The sequence below is a fragment of the Triturus cristatus genome, chromosome 6 (assembly GCF_964204655.1).
Source record: "Triturus cristatus chromosome 6, aTriCri1.1, whole genome shotgun sequence".
NCBI classification, from domain to species: Eukaryota; Metazoa; Chordata; class Amphibia; order Caudata; family Salamandridae; genus Triturus; species Triturus cristatus.
In genome coordinates this window covers 1,596,422,203-1,596,442,142 of record NC_140589.1, presented here as the reverse complement: position 1 = coordinate 1,596,442,142, position 19,940 = coordinate 1,596,422,203, and the positions used below count along the sequence as shown (strand labels likewise).

General features: G+C 42.0%; 1 protein-coding gene across 3 annotated transcripts in view; it reads left to right on the top strand.

Moving 5' to 3' along the window:
* Positions 1–19,940, top strand: part of FOXN2 (forkhead box N2) — a 128,461-nt gene that overhangs the window by 84,411 nt on the left and 24,110 nt on the right. For all 3 annotated transcript variants that reach the window (XM_085612734.1, XM_085612735.1, XM_085612736.1), the window contains exon 4: positions 2,188–2,252. In XM_085612734.1, the coding sequence (XP_085468860.1) occupies positions 2,188–2,252 (65 nt within the window). The remainder of the gene's footprint in view (positions 1–2,187; positions 2,253–19,940) is intronic.

Below are 19,940 nucleotides of genomic sequence, written 5' to 3'. Positions count from 1 at the left end.
ATTAACACAATTCACACTACATCCAACGCGTGGCTAAAACTTGACCAAACGGCTAAAAAACTTCCACTCTATGCCCCAAATATGCGCGTAGCACAACACTCCTCTCTGTCAGCCACTCAAGATAGAGGAAGCATGGAGCTACTGGAACAAGTGGGCATTACCCTGATGGGAGATCTGTCGATGGATCCGTGAAAGTCTACTCAAGCTGTTGCTCTGTGAATATAGATCTTACTGAACAACTACTTTGCTAATTTGCACATTTTTCCTCTTGTAAAATCGATTGAATGCCTCTATCTTTTTAAATATTACTTGGGTGTCTTAACGTGTACATTTGATTTTAATAACTTATCTTGTATTGAAACTGATTTATATGTCACGGAGGGAACCGGACTGTGAACGGAGGGAATAGGAAGTGGGGAATTTTATTTGCTGAGACCCGCCATTTTGGCACGGCGCGGTCTAGTCTTTTAAGCACGGAGGGGATAAAACTGCACGCTGCGCTAGCGCGCGCTGACCCGTGAAAGTCTACTCAACCTGTTGCTCTGTGAATATAGATCTTACTGAACAACTACTTTGTCCCCATTCTCTCAGTAGGCTCCATGGAAGCATAGAGTTGTGATTTATGCCATTGGACCCTCCCCCTTCCCCAGATCACTGTGGATCTCTCCTCTCTAGGGGAACGTATACTCGTTGAATCCACATCCACGAGTCAGCGTACTAGCATAGATCTAAAACTGATGCTCTTGAACACACGCTCTGTGAAACAACACGAGTACCAAATTTTGGATCTCCTCTCCGATTCTAAGCCGGACGTGCTATTTCTCACTGAAACATGGCTGCATGAAGGATCTAACCCCACTATTGCCAATGCCATTCCAACTGATTACCTTATTGTAAGGAAGGATCGTGCAGAGGGACGTGGAGGAGGAGTGGCGATCATTTATAAAAAATACTCTCACCTGCTCCACTCTCCCGAATTTGGTTCTAGAGAATGCGGAAAGCATAAGTTTCCTTCTAAAAATATCTCCCCACTATTCTATTGCTGGGGCCTAAAGAAGACCGAGAGAAGCTGAAAAAGACACCAGCTGAAACACGGCGGAGGATGCCGGAAAAAAGACTGATGAGCAAGCTCATCCTTAAAGACCGTGCCCGCAATATCAAGCAGAAAAATAAGTGGTTTGATGCAAAGATAGCGGTGATCCTTCTAAAGAAAAAGAACTTTGGCTCCTCCCTCTGTATCCCATCAAAACCTTTGACAGAAAAAACACAGAAGGAGAGGGGATACTGGGGACTTGAAGCCACCACTAACCCCAGAGTCCCAGGAAGAAGAGCAAGAGATCTTCTGTGATGAAGACCTAGAGTCTCGGGGCCTGTACCGTGATGCAGAGGGCATGGAAGAACACTGGCAGGATCTCGAGGCTGACTCCAGAAGAGGGAGTAGACCCTTATCTGTTGAATCCTTTGCCTCCAGATGACATTGCCATGTACAACATGATCGTAAAGAGAGCAGCTGACCTGTATGGGGTCCAACTAGGGGAGGAAAAGTCCCGGACATGCTTTCTACTGGACTCTTTCCTCCTCCTCCCCCCCCCCCCCCCCCCCCCTCACAGAGCAAATGACAGCACCTGCCAATGCTTCCTAGTATTCTGGACCAGAGGAGGGAGGCCTTCAGAGAGCCTATACATCATGAATAGTGAACAACTAGATTGCTGACTGACCCAAGATGGCAATCAATAATCGCACACCACGATGCTCACAAAACTGCGTTTCTGAAGAACACGGTACAGAGTTGAATTGGAGCACAGTTTGAGGCAGATGGCTATAGTAACCCATAACAAATAAAAATAGTTGCTTGTGCAAAGACAAGTGGGTGGCACCATTCACACAAAAAACTAGGGCTATCTTGCTAAACAATGCTAAAATTCTGTTTCTAGATTGTATAAATGATAGGAAATGTTGTTTTTAATATAAGAGATTGGATCATCAAGTTGTTCTTGTGAAATGATTGTAAATTTATTTTGCAATTTTTACTTGTACAGTTCGTCATTCTGTAAGTCTTTCCTAATGTTTCGGTGTTCTGTGCATCACATAACTCTTCAAAGCTATCCAATTAATGTATTACGGTATATTATAGAACATTATAGAATATTTTGTTAACATTTGTTTTCACTGGTCTTGTTCTTTCAGAGGGTCCTCACCTCCTTGCTACTTAACATCAGTAATTAAGCCGAATCATGGACGATCAATAAAAGGTACTTCCATTTTTTTATTCTCTGTGCCCCACAAAATAATGACTGTTGAAAAGTTCTATAGTACAATGTGCAATAATTATCATAGTAGATACTTTTGGGTTGACGCTGAAACTTTTTATCATTGTACCTATGTCTGTTTCAAGGTGGTGCTTTTCCCATCCATCCCAGCATCTGTGAGTTTTAATTCTGCCAGTTACAATTGAGTGTTTTATACACAAAATTAAAATAAGTCCCATTTAATTGCTGTTATTTCTGATGCGTCTTATCTCCTAAAATAATGACTGATGGCATAGCTTTTATATGTCCATAAAAAGGCCAGACTATGTGATAAAGTTAGCTCCCAAACATCTCTTTGACCATAACCTGAAATCTGGCAACACTAAACTGTGACAGAAGCAAACCACAAGCAGGAAAAACATGGAAGAAGTTATAAGTCCTAATGCTTTGTCTCTGGAATACACTGAATCCTTTACTGAGGAACATTTCTAATCTTCAGTCTGTACCTTTCAAGGTAGGCTTTTAAGACCCAGCCTACAATCACAGAAGCCACTCCCCACCATCAGGACTGGCCTGAACACCACTGAAAGCTAACCACAGGACCATATCCACCAATATAAAGGCAAAAAAAAACAAGTGATTTAAGTCTCTTTCGTTTTGGTCGAGGATTAAATAGGCTGAGGCTTGTGAATTAATTGAAAACGAAAACTGAAAAACCACATTGGAGGAAACCAAATTTAAAAAAAGCTATTTTAAGCAAATACAAAAATATCGAAAATTAAAGGAACATTTTTAAGAAAATACAATTAAATGGAAAATCACAATGAAATCGAAAAAGCAAGAATAACTAAACAATATTTTATTACACTTGGAATGCACATGGAATGCACATGAAATCAACACCCGATTGCGAATGATGGGAAACAGTGTACCCCCTATCAAATCCCTGTTGGGTAATAAAGTTATAAAACTTTCAAAATGTACTTATTATTACAGTGGCTAAAAATGTATGGTTACTCAGTAATGTTTTTCTAATGAGATAATTTTGTATGTAGTACATAACCCCATAAATATATAATTTTTTTATATCATGTTACTAAAAATGGGAGATATATATTTTTATTTGTATATAACCTATTCAAACATCTTCTCAGTGTTTGACGAAAGTGGTGCTAACAGCATTGATGTGTGGTGTGGGCAAGAGTTACCCAAATTATCTGTAGTTTAAAGTTAATAAGCGTGTGTGTGTGTGTCTCTGTGTGTGTGTGTGTCTCTGTGTGTGTGTGTCTCGGTGTGTGTGTCCATCCTTCACACATTTTACCATCAATAGGAAGCCCTAGACCCTCACAGAGCGGCTCCAGCAAGCAGTAGACGGACCCTGCTAAACATTGTCAGCCACTTTTCCAGCAAGGAAATCGCTATACCCCTAATTCCAGAAGCATTTTATTCACAATTCTGGTAGATGGCAGGATGCCATTATCTGATACGTTTCGGCTCTTCCCGAGCCTTAATCATAGATCGGTGTGGTTAATTATATTTCCTGCTTTTAAAGGGAGATCATCTAAAGAAAAAAAGACTAATATAAGTTGTCTTTTTTCTCATGCTTCAAATTGTGGCACTCACAAAGCAATGCAGAGTGTGCTAATCTTGAATATTTCTGCTGAACTGTGCATTGTCAGGCAGTCCATTCACAGTGCAATTAGTTACAATGTCAAAAAACGCAATGCTATATTCCTCACCAGTCCAATATTGAAATTCTCCTGCCACAGTTATCATCCATATTACATCTTCATTCATGAAATCCACGGGGAAAAAACAATTCCTCCTCGAGTTGCTCCTACTAGTAGTTTCAAGGATTATCAAGGTTAGCACCTTTCTTTTAGCCTCCAACAGTGCTGTTGGGGCATTCTGATGTGTCAATGCCGCTCAGTGCTGTTATTTTGAAAAGTTCGATTTTATCTGAACACCTGCAAAAGATCTTTAATCTCTCCGAGCCTTCACTCTTCAGTGTGTATGAAAACACCCATAATTATCATGCACATCCTACTGACGCATCAGATTGACTGAGACAATTGTATTTTTGCATATTTCCCTCTGAGCTTGAACATCAATAAGGCCTGCATAAAAATATCTGGTAGTGCCATGCAGTTTGCCAAACATTACACATGCTGAGCATTTGCTTTAAATTGACCAATTAACAAAGACAACTCATCTGCATGAACAAGACTGCAGTAGTCTAAACGTGATTCTGTGAATCTGTTTCTTTCATATATTAATTGCCATTCATCTTGAAAATGTCCATTAAATAGTTTAGGTGAAATAGTTTCTCAGTGATAGTCATTCCATAAAGTCAAAGGAACTTATTAAGCTCATAAATCACCAAAAAGGTCTCGTGGTGCTTGCGAAGACTCCGTACGAACTGACAGTCTGAAATGACGCATTATTGGTGGTCCAATAGCCAGGTTTTTAATTCCTTGCGGTAGAGCTTGTGATCAGAGATGCAAAGAAGATGGGGCGGGTGCTTGTTCCAGAGGGCAGGTGCAAGAAAAGAAAGGGATAGACTGCCGTTCCTTGCAGTGCATATTTGTCGTGAGGAGGTATTTCGTACTAGATCTTAGTGGTCTACTTGGATAATACCAGCTGAGTTTCTTGGCTAAATAGCTTGGTCCGGTTCCGTACAGGCTCTTGTGAGCGAGACACAGAATTTTAAAACTGCCTCGCTTCTTAACAGGGAGCCAGTGAAGAGTCCTGGGGCTAGGTGCTGATGGGGCTCTTGAAGGAAGATTTAAAATCAGTCTGGCAGCGGTAGTCTGCAAGACTTGAAGTTTAGAGTGAAGCTCCTCATTTACGGAGGTTAATAGGGCTTTGCCGTAGTCCATACGGCTTATGATGAGCCCTTGCACCAGCGGTTTTCTGGATTCAATAGGAATCCATTGAAAGATTTTGCGTAATTTACGCAAAATACCATAACAGATACCTATTACATGAATTATATGGTTTTTCATTGACAACTGATTGTCAATCATGATTCCAAGGTTCCGCACTACATGTTTGGGAGATGGATATGGGCCTAGATTATGGGGCCACCAGCTGCTGGACCAGTACTCCTCGGCTTTCCCAAAAAGAATGATCTCCGTCTTGCTTCCATTAAGCTGTAAGTGATTAATACACATCCAGTTGTTGATATGGGTCAAGCAGATCTTTAAACGGATCATTGTATCTGTGGGGTCTGGACCAAGAGTGATTAACAGCGGAGTGTCGTCCGCATATGACACTACATCAAAGCCATAGGACCTGATTATCCTGGCCAAAGGTGTAACATACAGGTTGAAAAGCATGGGACTCAAGATGGAACCCTGAGGAACTCCCATGCTTACAGCCTGACTGCATGAGGCCAGGGTACCTATTTGTACTGTGGTGGTTCGATTCATTAGGTAGTTCCTAAACCACTCTAGGGCCTTGACCCTGACCCTGACTCCCACCTCCCATAGCCGCTGTTCTAGAATGCTGTTTGAGATGGTGTCAAAAGCGGCGGACAGATCTAATAGGACTAGCATGGCTGACTGCCTGTTATCCAGGGCCAGCCTAATGTTGTCGACGACCTCCACCACTGATGTTTCGGTTCTATGTGCAGCCCTAAACCCCCACTGTGATAGGTCGAGGAGTCCATGACTCTCCAGATGGGTGGTAAGCTGTTTATTTACCAAGAACTCAAGTACCTTACCGAAATAAGGAAGCAGTGAGATGGGACAGTAGTTTCCTGGTACCTTGGGATCTGAAGAAGGCTTTTTTCAGATTGGTTTGACTTGAGCTGCTTTCCATCTAGTCGGGACCGTGGCCTGAGCTAATGACATATTAAATAGCTCTTTGAGTTTGGCTGTGCGCAGAGGAGCTATATTTGCAAAAAAAATATGGTGGGAGCGGGTCTGCTGGGGAACCGGATTTAATCTTGGCTAGGGCAATGGAGTCTTCCTCTGGAGTGAATACATTGAATTCCTGTAATAGTGGCAGTGTAGGGTCACTGTTGATACCTAGATTAGAGTCTACAATTTTAATATTGTGGTGGGGAAAAGACCTATGAATAGATTTGATCTTCTCATCGAAAAAAGAAGATGGCGTGTCTACCCATTCTTGCGAGGGAGTAAAAATAGGCTGATCAGAGAGAGGGGTAGTGGACTCCTTCAGTATCCTATAGAGCTCTTTGTTGGAACTTGAAGCTTTCTTGGTCCTGTTGTTCCAAATACAGCTTTTTAGCCTGTCTGATATTATTTAGGTAACCTCGATGGACCTGTTTATATTTTAAACGGTCTTCTTTGGTCTTGGTTTTTCTCCATTGGCGTTCTGCAGTCCTATTGGACAGTTTTTCGATCGTTAGTGCTAATGTAAATCAGGGTGATGCTCTAGGCTTTATCTAAACCTTCAACTGAGGTGCCAGTTTGTTAAGGGTTGATGTAATTGCATCTTCAAAAGCTGTTGCTACATGTTCTATGTTAGCAATATGAGAAGGAGACTGAGGGTTGAAATGAGCCGATAAAGCTGCTAGGGTGACTTTACGCCATGGCCTTATCTAGGTGAATTCGCAGTTGGAGCAATTATTAGGAGTGCCCATAGGTAAAAAAAATGTTTTAAAGATAGTGGTCGGACCAGAGAGAGGGTAGGGATTGCTCAACTCTGATTTTGGTAGAGTTGGTAAACAAAAGATCCAGAGTATGGCCATCCAGGTGAGTAGGACCCACCACCAGCTGGACCAGACCTAGTGTGTTCAAATTTGTTACCAATTGATTTGTATCGGGCTCAGATAAAAGCTCTGCATGATAATTAAAAAACGATCAGGAGAAAATTGTCTGAAGCTAGTACGTGTGGAGCAATTAATTCAAGTAAATGGTTTACAAAATTAGTTTTGTGACATGGGGACCTGTAAACTTGGACACCTCTCCAAGTTCCTATTGAGAGAGTTGTAATTTTAAAAATAAGAGTTTCAGATGTTTCAATGGTACAGGAATCTAATGTAAATGATTTCTAGTTCTTCCCTAGTGGACACTGCTATCCCCCCACCTTTACTTGCAACTCTATCTAATCTAGTTAAATGCTATTCTGGCAGAAATGCAGTGGCGACATCAGGGGAGACCTGCTCATGAAGCCAGCTTTCCGTAATCAAACAGATGTCTGGCTTTTCAAGATCAAGAAGATTCCATATTTCCAATGCATGCTTGGGTATTGACCGGGCTTTAAAATAAAGCCCTTTTAGTTGTTTAGAGGTCTCAATAGGATTCATTTTATTTTTTATATTGTGGTGTGGAAGAAGTAGTTAACTCGTTGAGAGTGATTTGGGTGTTTACTGTAGAAAAGGCAGTATACACCTCGGTATCTAGCAGGCATTTGGGTATTGAGATAACGGAGGGTATGTTTAGTGATTTAAGCTCTTGACTTGAGTATCACAGTTTAGCCATGTTTAGGTCGCACAAAGTTAAGTTACCTTACCTAAGATAGATAAGGTTATGAAACAAGCAGGGGTCCTGGCAGCGGTCTGGCGCAGACTGGCTTGCCTTTGGAGCTCCGCCGGCTCGCCGCTGCGCACCTCCGCGCCCCTTCCTGCCTTAAGTAGGCAGGAGGGGAGAAGCGTGGGTGCAACTAGAAGGCGCACTTCAGTTCCGGTAGCACCGGAAGTGGGAAAGTGCAGGCGCCAGTCCCTCCACTCAAACGGCACAAGCCGCGGCAGAACAGGGACAGTAGTGCAAACAAGGCAGGTAAGGTGTGAAATATATTGCCCAAATCCAAATTCCCAACAGCAAATAATTTTAAAAACACATTACAAATGTCCTAAAATACCGATATTCATATTGGTAGCAATTCGATGCCTACAAGATACAAGCGGCTGAGTTCATGATACTGTGGAAAACACAGAAGCAGACAGACTAAGCAGGCAAAACGGCATGCCCCATGAATGGGAACTAAACACGGGCATACTACATCAGATCTTCAAAAAGTGCAGAACGCCACACATGGATTTGTTCGTAACACAAGAAAACGCAAAATGCCAAGACTTTTCATCCAGGTACCCAAGTCACCATACACTAAGGAAAGCCCTATCGAAAGAATGGTCAGGGATATTTGCTTTCTCCTTTCAACCGATTCCTCTGATAATAGATACCAACAGGCAACCAAGATCCTCATCCTCATCACAGTAGACCAGACAATCCTGGTTCTCTTAGTGGAACTGACCCAGGAAATTGTGATGCCACTACTAACAAGGCAGGACAGTCTAACCATAGAAGGGTGCAAGGTTTTCCACCCGGAACCAAAACACTCACTTTGGCAGCATGGCTCATGTGCACATAAAAGTGGACATCTCCAACTGCCAAAAGGAACTCTGGATGTACTGAAAAAGCAAGGAGACCAAGAACACACTGGTGTTAAACTAAAAACTGTAACAGATTTAGGAAGTTGTGCTCCAAACAAAATGATCCACCGACTGCAGCAGTGGATGTCACAGTTCTAAAATACCTCATGCACCTACTGGACAAAGGGCTCTCCTACGCCACACTGAAGTTGCACCTGTTGGCCATTGTAGCATACATAAGCAAGAAGTGTTTTTCCCCCCCCCAAACACCAGTAGTCAAAAGGTTTCCGGAGGAGCTAAAAGTCTAGCACCGCTGAAAGCAGGTTCCACGACCACATGGAGCTTCAGTCTGGTACTTGCGCAACTGATTAAAAGACCCTTTGAACCCTTGTATAGAGCAGGATTTCAATTCCTCACCTTGAAAAGGGCCTTCTTGATTGCCATAATATCACTACGCAGGGTTAAACAGCTGCAGGCTACAAAAATGTAGGAACCATGCTTTCAAACAAGGTAACAATGAGAACTAGCCCCAGATTGTTGCCCAAGGTGGTATCACATTTTCATATCGACCAGACAGTACAAATAGTGGGGGTTTTCCAAGACCCAAAGTGAAACGGAGAGCATGCACTACACACACTGAATGTCAAAATGGCTGTAATGTATAACATGCAGGTAGGAAAGCAAATGAAGAGGACAAGTCAGTTAATCTTTTCCTTTGCCCCAGCAACCAAGGGATTGCCAGTAACGAAGGTAACTATAGTGTAGTCCATAGTTCATACTATACAGAAATGTCACACAGCAGCAGGGGTAACGCTAGAGTAAAGACCAACAATGCACTCCATAAGGAAAAAGGGGCAACACTGGCTTTCACTGCTAGTGTCTCCATCAGTGACCTCTGCATGGCTGCATCATGGTCCTCTGTGCACACCTTCGCCAAGCATTTCTGTGTTTACATCCAAGCAAGCAAAGCATCACAAGTGAGACAAATGGTACCAAAACATCTATTCGCAAACACAAACTTGTTTTGTACCCAACCTCTCGCAGGATAAAAGAATACAGTGCCTAATCTATGCTCCGCATGTATATACTGAAAACTTCAGTCTGCAAAACGAAAAGGTTACTGTTAGACTTGGCATCTTTTGGCGTGTTTCCCCTGAGTTTTTGCTTTCTGACCTTCCGGTTTTGACTCCGTTTTTGCTGGCGTAGTGTTTCTGCGCACGTTTCTCACTGCTGATCAGTGGTAAAGTGCAAGTGTTCCTGTGGTAAATTGTCATGGATTTGGTGTTTCCATGATTGGATATTTGATTTACTCGTTAGTCCCTTGTAAAGTGCACTGAGTGTGCAAGGGCCTGTAAATCAAATGCTACTAGTGGGCCTGCAGCACTGATTGTGCCACCCACATGAGTAGCCCGGAAAAGGTACCTCAGACCCGCCATTGCGGAGTCAGCGCGCAGTTTGTAACTGCCATGTCGACTTGGCCAGTGCACACCTTCCCTTTTCTTACATGTCGGCCACCCCAAAGGTAGGCTCAAGGTACCCCTTGTGGCAGGGTGCAGTGTATGTGAAAGGTAGGACATGCCCTGGTGTCGGTGGCATGACCTGATAGTGAATTACGGCCAATTACGGTGATCGCTGTTGCAAGGCTCCCTGTTCCCCAGGGGACAGAAGAATGGGGAGTTTGTTTATAACATCCTTTAAACATAACTGGCCTGGGGAAGTAGGTAGGAAAATAAAATGTAGAATGCCTGAACTCAGAATCTAAAGATGCATCTTTTAGTGATGGTGATATTTACATTCTGTGTTTGAAAATACCTCTTTTAGAAAGTGGGTATTTTTTTGCTCAGTCATCCCGTGTGCCTCTTCTGGAATGTGGATTGCCTGTCTGAGTTTTGGATGACATAAGGCTGGGGAGCAGGAGTGGCTCCAGATAGTCTAGGTGGGTCAGGAAAGGGCTGAATAGACCTGGGATGCAATGGGGGCAGGGGGAGGAGATTTCCTTGCACCTCAAAGGGCCTGGTCTACCTCTGACCATGCCGTCTCCAGCCCCTGCCAGGAAGTCACACCAGAGAAGGCAGAACTGGTTCTGGCTGGGCACAGACACTCTCTGCCTAAGAGATCAAAGGATTTTGTGATTTTGTGATATAAATATTGAGGCCCAGACCCCTGAACTTAAACTCTTTTGGACCAAGAAGACTGCCAAGAATAAGAGCTGGAGAAGCTGTGAGGAGGACCTACCACTTTGCTGTGTTGGCCTGCAGTGGCTGCTTCTGTCTTGGCCAGTGAAAGGACTGGACTGAACTTTCTGCAATCTACTTTTGTGAGTTTCTCCAAGGGCTTGAGGTAGAGCTTGCCCCCCGTTCAAGAAGTCTCAGGAACAACAAAGACCTCAAGCTCGTAGCACTGGGGACAGTGTGTTTTATGCTGCAACAGAAGAAAAGCAACCCAACGACGTCTACGACGCCACTGCCGACTCCGTGTCCTGAAGGCACCGCAAAGGGCAATGCCGCACCGCGACCCTGGTCTCACCTATGCCGCCTGCTGATGCCGCGACCTGTGGGTACCGCACTGCCTCGCTTCACGACGACGCCCTGGTATCCCCGGCGACGCCCTGGTATCCCCGGCGACGATGCTCAACGCCGAAATCTACACTGCTGCTTGCACCGTGGTTAGAGGGCACCGTCGTAAAGTTACACGACGCACCTCCCTCCTACCGCACGGCAGCCTTGGCCTACTGACGCCGGCGCCATCGACTCCAGTTCGTCAGCCAATGACGACGATTCAGCAACGACGACGACGACGCTGCTTGCACCGTGACATGCCAGCACCACAACAAGCACAGCATTCATCTCGCACCGTGACCCTGGTCTCCCCGATGACGCCATCTAATGCCGCCACCGAGCCGCTGACCTGAGGGCACCGCAGGCCTGCACCTCAGCACCCGACACCAGCGCTCCTGACTCCAACAGAGAGGAGATGGATCTGCAATGCGTGTGACTTCGAGGGCCTGGATGACTTCTGCACCGACCTCCGGAAACCGGCGCCTGCGGATGCCGTGCTTTCAGAAGCTCCACGAGAGGTCGCCGAAGCCCTGCATTTCTAAAAGGTACTGTTTGCGGGTCTTTCCGACACCATAGCTGGTCCGCGACACCGCGGTCAGCCAGAACTGCTTGGATTTGCTCACAACGCCATGGTAGCCCCAGACGGAGCGATCGACATCAAGGAACTGTTTTTCAAGCATATTTTGATAAACGAAGATTTTTAAGTACTGTATTGTGGATTTTTGTCATATTTGGTCTTGTCTTAAGTATATAAAAATATTGGATATTTTTCTAAACTGGTGTGGTGTCTTTTTGTAGTGCTTACACTGTATTACTGTTGGTTACGTGCAAATGCTTTACACACTGCCTCTAAGATAAGTCTGACTGCTCATACCAAGCTACCAAGGGGGTGAGCAGGGGTTATTTTAGGAACTCCCTTATCCTGACGAGAATGGTGGTTTCTGCCTGGCTTTGGCACATGCCCTAGCCTACTAAAAATCCCATTTCAAACAGTTACTTACCTGTAAGAGTAGTTTTGCAGCTTGTAGACCTTCTGGACTCACACGCGACTCTCCAACCTCTACCTAAAAATGAGTGCTGACATTTTGCAACAGGGAGTTCAAGATAATAAATAGCAAGATGAAGGAATCAACAGACATAAGGACAGCAGATAAAATAATCTGAAGATGGTGGCCATGCAATGGAGCCTCTGGGGCGTACTTCTGACGTCATTATGAAGGGACATAACTCCAAATGGTTGATGATGTGCACTCAAAAAAGAAAAGGAAAAGAAATCGGACTATTTCGGGCTGACTACTTGATGGCGAACTAATGGACAGCATGTGAATCCAGAAATTCTTTGAGCTGCAAAACTACTCCTACGGGTAAGTAATCTTTTGCTTCCATCCGTACAAACTTAGCTGCCGAGATATACAAAAGAAAGAATTCTTTAAAGCCTGCATTACACCTGCTAGAGGTGCAAATTTTTCAGTGTGAACCGATTGATACCAACAACAAAAACACATTTTTTTGCATAAAATTGTACTTTAATGTTAACTTCCAAAGGGAGTTAAAACAGGAAATGCTTCTTCACTTGATTATTCCCTCTGAAACGCTACCCCCCATCCTTTATTCTTTCATCATTTATCTGGATAAATCCATGAAGTGCTAAATAAAGGCTGACAAAGTTATTAGTAAATCGAAAACGTAATTTTCAATAGAATGTGCATGTGAACCTTGGCTACATCTCTGTAATATGAATCTAGTTAATTTTTACAGGTGTGCACATTTATTTTGAGTGCTTGTGTCGAATTGCACAACTTGAATGATTACTTTCACTAAGTGGTTATCATTGCCCAATACAACCATCAGCCCTCTGTCGCGCAGCAAGGAAACCACTCACAGCGGTGCACATTACCTAATTTAGAGCTGAGCGTCAAATACTATCAAATGGAGTGTCAATATTTTACCAATAAATGATTTTGAAAGTTTAGAAATGTAGCTTTACAAAGCAAAAAGCATTTCTGAGCAGGGGGCACAAAGGTCTTGGTAATGTACTTAGCGGATGCTACATGTCTGAATATTGCCAGCTGGGATTGACATTAAAGTTTCCAATGGGTATAACGGGTGCAAACAAATAAATAAAAAAAAGCCTCTTTAGTACAGCATAGCAAACCTTGGAGATCGTGGCCGCACTCCGGGGCAGTGAATTCTACATGAAAGAAGGCATTGCCTATTTCCAGTGTTTGATAGTTTTGTATCATTTACCTGGCCTGCAAGAAATGTTAAAGCAGAAATCTTGACAAATGGCGAGCGACTCGATCACACAACTGTGTAACAAAAATCGCTGACTTTCAAGAATATATGACTTGCAGACCTAAAAAAAAAAAAAAGTCCAGTTTTTTTAAACTAGAAAATGTGATTGCTTTATTATAGCATATGTATCGTACCCTGTGAAGAGGATCAATAAAACGTTTTTTTTTTTCTTACCAGCGGTTTTTCTGCGAAAGTCTCCAAACCATTTACTTTTTGAATGCGGATTTGTAGCAGCTTTGAAAGAGGTGGTCATGCATCAAAATCTAGCGGAGTTTTTGGTTCCATTGTATATTTTCCAAATTGGTTTGGAAGCCTATGAAAAAGAAGCCTCCAGTTGTTTTATTGGTTTAGTTTTAAGTTACCTCAAATGGATGTCTGCGACATCTAGCCGCCGGCAGGAGTGTCTTCTCACAAGTAGCTGCAAGGAGGGAAGTTATTTAGACGGTGCTTGGTTCACAGTCCGTAAAGGGCCCGCCCACATCCGTGGTTTGTCCAATAGATTTAGAAGTCTGAAGTGATATAGTGAGAGTTCCTTGGGAACAGTATTGGATAGGATTGGGAAGGAGGGATACTCGCGAGGGAATAATGCATTTAACGGGGCTGTATATCTAGGACAATTGAAGTGTGAACAGCCTTGAGAACCCTAGTGGGGTTTGCAAACGGGTGTAGGACCGAAGTGTTCCCAGACCATCCCTTTTAGGTGACTGCGTCATTCTGACCGGAATGAAAATCAGAAGCTGGTGGAGTGGAACGACTTAACACTCCTTTGCCACCTCACAAAACTTTTCCCGCGTATTTAATAACATATAGAAAGAGGCTGGATATTTGATCTCGAGTTTAAATGACGTCTGTTTGAGTCCACATTCCCTTATCTGCAGTTTCATGTCTCGGCACCACGGAAGGATTGTCTGTTTTCTTTGTTTAAACGTGTTGTCCTTCAATGAATGCACTAGACAAGTAGTTAGCCATTCTTTGAAGCTGGGCCAGTTTTGTATAGGGGACATTATTGGCAGTTAAACAAAAGTATCCTGGAAGGACAAATAAACAAAGAGGGAAACGTCCAGCAAATAAGAACAGCGAATGGCGAGTTTTCAGAAGAATTCTTGGGTAGATAGAGCCGACATTTTCAAAACCTGTTTTTCATGCAAGGTGTGGAGTGCAGGAATCGGTACTTTAATGTGCCCCGGGAACGGCAGGCACGGGGCAGAGGGGGCTAATTTCTTCGGTTATGACTTATTTTTCCTCATCAGACTTGGACACAAAGCACGAGAGAGAGAGAAAAGCAAAAAACAATAGAAAAATATTAAAATAGAGGCAGTAGTGATGAAAAAGGGCATCTGAGCCTGAAATAAAGAGACGGGAAGTGTAGGTAAGGACAGTTGGAGCATTGAGGTGCAATTAAAACCAGGCTGTTTGGCATTTGGCAACCGTGTCAGTCGGTGGCCCCAGCGGCAGGATCCTTGGTAAGCTTTTCACCTCCTGGCTCAGCACCGCGGCTCAGACAGCAGGCTTATGGGGCGCACGTTGCATGCAAGCGGACTTTTTATGCATTAGTACACTTTGAAGCAGAGTGCCGTTGTCGTTTGAAAAGCATCCGAACTAGAAACCAAATGTCGGACAAACAGTCACTTTGCCAAGATCGGCTTGATTCCGGACCACGCCAAACCGATTCTGAACATCGATAGCATTTCACAGCCAGAATATGTATCCGTCATCTTCCTTTACGGATGTGCGTGTTTATTATTCCGTAAAGACATCGGACCCCTAATGGATGGTGTCGGGAGTCCACAACTTTTACCTGAAGAAAGAGGTCTTGAGTTATGTTATACGGTACTGCTACATATGTATTTAATCCGGGATCTTTACACACTGTATGCTTCCTTTGAATAAACTGTGGCTGCGAGGAGAATGGAGTCTTCCTTTCGTTAACTTTATCGATGACGTCTTATTTTTCATCAGTCGTGTATTTAAGGATCCAAACATTGCAGTAATGTCAATTTTGGCTTTTTGAAAGCCGTTTTCCAAGCATAGAGAAAAAGGGTGGTAAGGGAAAAGCTCTTTCAGGACCTATATAATTTTATTTGAGACTACAAAGAGTTCTCACCTGCCATCATCAAAAAGGTAAAATTAAACAAAAAGAAACATGTATTTATTAACAGTTTTTATTTATATTTTTTTGAATTTTATGAATATTCATTAAAAGAATTTCACTATTATTATCATTGCTTAATCACATATATATTTTCATTTAACGATATCCAAAACACCCTAACACATGATCTCGTGACTAATCATATAAAAATACAAATCATACTCTCACACATACATCAGTCCTACTCATATTAAAATATAGCACTAATCATTTGGTTGTTTGACATAGTCTCCAGGACAATATAACAGCAAAACAGTTATATCAGATATTATCGGGTCTCTGGGGACCTCTCCTCTGGATGAAAAGGGGCCTACGCGCGTTTCGGTGACAAGACACCTTCTTCAGGGCCACCAACAGGAGGGGCAACAAGCCCTAAATGATGTAGGGAAATCTGTAAGGGGTTAGATATAATAATTATAATTTTAATTAAGGCAGGTAATATATTTTGAAACAATATTTCTTAAGACTTCATACTATAATTTAAAGTCAAGGATAACTCATCGATTTTAACAAAAACCAGCAAATAATAGTTCTGTATATATATAGCTTACATCTTTAGAGTGGGTAAAAGAATAGCCCCTTCACCAAAAACATGACTAGAATTCAATAGTAATCAGAAAAAGGAAAGGGAAAAAGATTTGTAGACAACAAAGTACCTTAATAATTTGATTTCAGAAAAATGTACTTTGACAAAGCCAATCTTGCTCGGTTACTATTTTTCAGGAACTTCTGCGTCTGTACTGAAAAAATGTTTGTAGTTGATGTTCTGACTTACTCTGGGTAATTGCAATGTTATACATACTCTACGTAAAAGGAAAATGCTCACCTTTACATATATACTCTTTGTTTCATTATTGTAGAAAACATGTGGAGATGCAAATAAATTGCTACCACTTCTATCTTAGCGCAGCATCCAAATGGATCCGAGATGTAGATATGATTTGATGCGTTCTATGGAGAATGTCAGAAAGTAGAATGAAATCGATTGCACCATATAGATGGTTTGCATCTCCACATGTTTTCTACAATAATGAAACAAAGGGTATATATGTAAAGGTGAGCATTTTCCTTTTACGTAGAGTATGTATAACATTGCAATTACCCAGAGTAAGTCAGAACATCAACTACAAACATTTTTTCAGTACAGACGCAGAAGTTCCTGAAAAATAGTAACCGAGCAAGATTGGCTTTGTCAAAGTACATTTTTCTGAAATCAAATTATTAAGGTACTTTGTTGTCTACAAATCTTTTTCCCTTTCCTTTTTCTGATTACTATTGAATTCTAGTCATGTTTTTGGTGAAGGGGCTATTCTTTTACCCACTCTAAAGATGTAAGCTATATATATACAGAACTATTATTTGCTGGTTTTTGTTAAAATCGATGAGTTATCCTTGACTTTAAATTATAGTATGAAGTCTTAAGAAATATTGTTTCAAAATATATTACCTGCCTTAATTAAAATTATAATTATTATATCTAACCCCTTACAGATTTCCCTACATCATTTAGGGCTTGTTGCCCCTCCTGTTGGTGGCCCTGAAGAAGGTGTCTTGTCACCGAAACGCGCGTAGGCCCCTTTTCATCCAGAGGAGAGGTCCCCAGAGACCCGATAATATCTGATATAACTGTTTTGCTGTTATATTGTCCTGGAGACTATGTCAAACAACCAAATGATTAGTGCTATATTTTAATATGAGTATGACTGATGTATGTGTGAGAGTATGATTTGTATTTTTATATGATTAGTCACGAGATCATGTGTTAGGGTGTTTTGGATATCGTTAAATGAAAATATATATGTGATTAAGCAATGATAATAATAGTGAAATTCTTTTAATGAATATTCATAAAATTCAAAAAAATATAAATAAAAACTGTTAATAAATACATGTTTCTTTTTGTTTAATTTTACCTTTTTGATGATGGCAGGTGAGAACTCTTTGTAGTCTCAAATAAAATTATATAGGTCCTGAAAGAGCTTTTCCCTTACTGTCTAGTTCTTCCCCCTTTCTCTTGGACCTCAAAGTATGTGTTAAGGGGGGCCTTGTGCTTAGATTTATAGAGAAAAAGGGTGTTCGTTTATAAATGCACGTGTGAAATGATTAGGTTGGCCTATGTCCCATCATAGCCTTGCGCCTTCCCTCCACACCAAATATATCTGGTCACCTACTCGTCGACGTGATCAACACTCGAAGATGCCCAACAGGACGCATGAAGCACCCTGCTCCAACAAAGCCAAGCAAGCAGTTTATACCTTGCTAAGTACAGTCTCTTGGTACAAATCTTCAATTTGAAATTTAGAATAAAATAGCGTATAAACACTATATATATATATATATTTTATATTACAAAGGCCACTACGCTAGAGCGTGGCTATTTCCTTACCTTATAGCAGTTAACCAATTTGTATTAGTTTTATTTAACTTCTCCTCCAACCCCCCACATCGAACTGTTACGGCCCATAATGCACTGCATTCCTTCATATTGCGTTTCAGTACCCATTTCTGGAGAGGCATATTTTACACGTCACAGGCTCTCACCTCCTGAAAATGTGACGCTCCATGGTCTGATAGTCGGCCTGCACCTACCAGTTTCATCTTTAACATTACCTAAAGTGCCGTTTCTGACCACTTGCTATTTTGTCATGTGATAGAGCCGAGTCACATAGAGATGGGATATGTGATCAGGTTCACATATTTTATTACACGTTCAAAGCAGAAACGTGAAACCCTGTTTCCTAGCTCCAATGCCAAACACTAAACAGCGTCTTGGCTGGTGCCTTCCCCTGCTGTGAATGTGCCCACTAACAGTGAGACTGTAGGCAGTTATCAGACGTCTCACACTGCTGTTGAGGACAATTATGGGCATCGCCCATCTTTTTGTGCTATTTTGGTTCCAGAATTGGCAGTCCTCATTCAACATGGTGGGCGGTATTTTCACCAAAGTGGCGGAGAACTACTTTTCACATTACAAAGTACTTCTTTTCCATCATGGCTTAACAATCCACCAACCTTGAACAGAGGACGTTTCTGTTAAGGACTTTGCCAAATTACTTTATTCTTTAATATCCGAATAATCTTTGTGCCTAATTATTGCTGCATAGCATGGTGGTGTCTTTGCGCTGAGCTGAATGTTTGGCTCAGGCCCCACAGTGCTTACTCAGAGAGGTTGAATAACTACTTAAAACTGCTACAGAGCCCCAAACCACCACACAAGGGTATGCCACCAGCATCACTCACTACCTTAAAATCTAGGTGTTTCATGCTAACTTGTGCCTTTTTTATCCATTGCGAAAAAATGTGATGCCCCTCTTTGTGGTCCATTCTGACAACTATCAAAAACAAGTTAATGTCCACAATCATGCATGGTAATGGAGCATTTATTGGAAAGCTGCCTGCCCGCACATTGCTCAGTGCAGTGTATATGGGCGACTCTTCAGAAGACCTAATTCAACAAAGTAGTTGGAAATGAGACTCGAGCTCTGGCATGCTAAGCAGTCAGATGCACTGGAAGCAGCCTTTTTTAAAGCATAGCGCCGCATAAGGAGTGCGGTAGAAAAGATATTAAATGCACTCTTATAGGTTGAGGTACATAAAATGCATGGCAACCAACCTCACACCTGGCTAAAGATATCTGACAGACAAAATCCATTGGGAGAAAGCGAGACTGGGTTCTAAACATTAATTTCGAGTCATTTAAAGTACAATTGGATAAAGCATAAAGATCTATCTTTCTATAATTATTACCTAGCCTTTGAGCAGGGAAGGGGCTATGTTTAATAACGGATGCGATATTCTGTCAGCCTCAGTTATATTTAGTTATCCACGTCTCGTTTACATCTAAAATTAGATTAATCAGGTTTTGCTTTTTCCAGATACCTTTGGGAGAAAAGACTAGGTTAAAGAAACTTCACCACATGTCCTGTGCACCTGCCCGGATTTGACACAAGCACGCAGACATCTGCTGAGACCATGGTTTCTCAAGCTGGGTACAACTTGTACATGCCGCAGGGCTGCTCAGACACATTTGAATCATCGGGATCTGCAGTGTAGAGGGAGATTTCTCAGATCTATGCACATTGTTTTTGTATTTTAATGAGACTATTGAAGCTGTTATTTTTAGTTTTGGTGAAAGTAGGTAGCGTCTAGCCAGTAGCTAATGTATTTATTATTTTCTATGTTTTAAACCCAGGCTGGGTGTTAGTATGATCAATTATATTCACATTTGTTTTTAAATGTATAAAAAACTGTGCAATACTTATAATAATAAATTGAGACATAAAAAAATAGACTACCTCACTTTAGACCGGCTGAAAGGAGCTTCCATTTACGTAGCTGCATGAGAA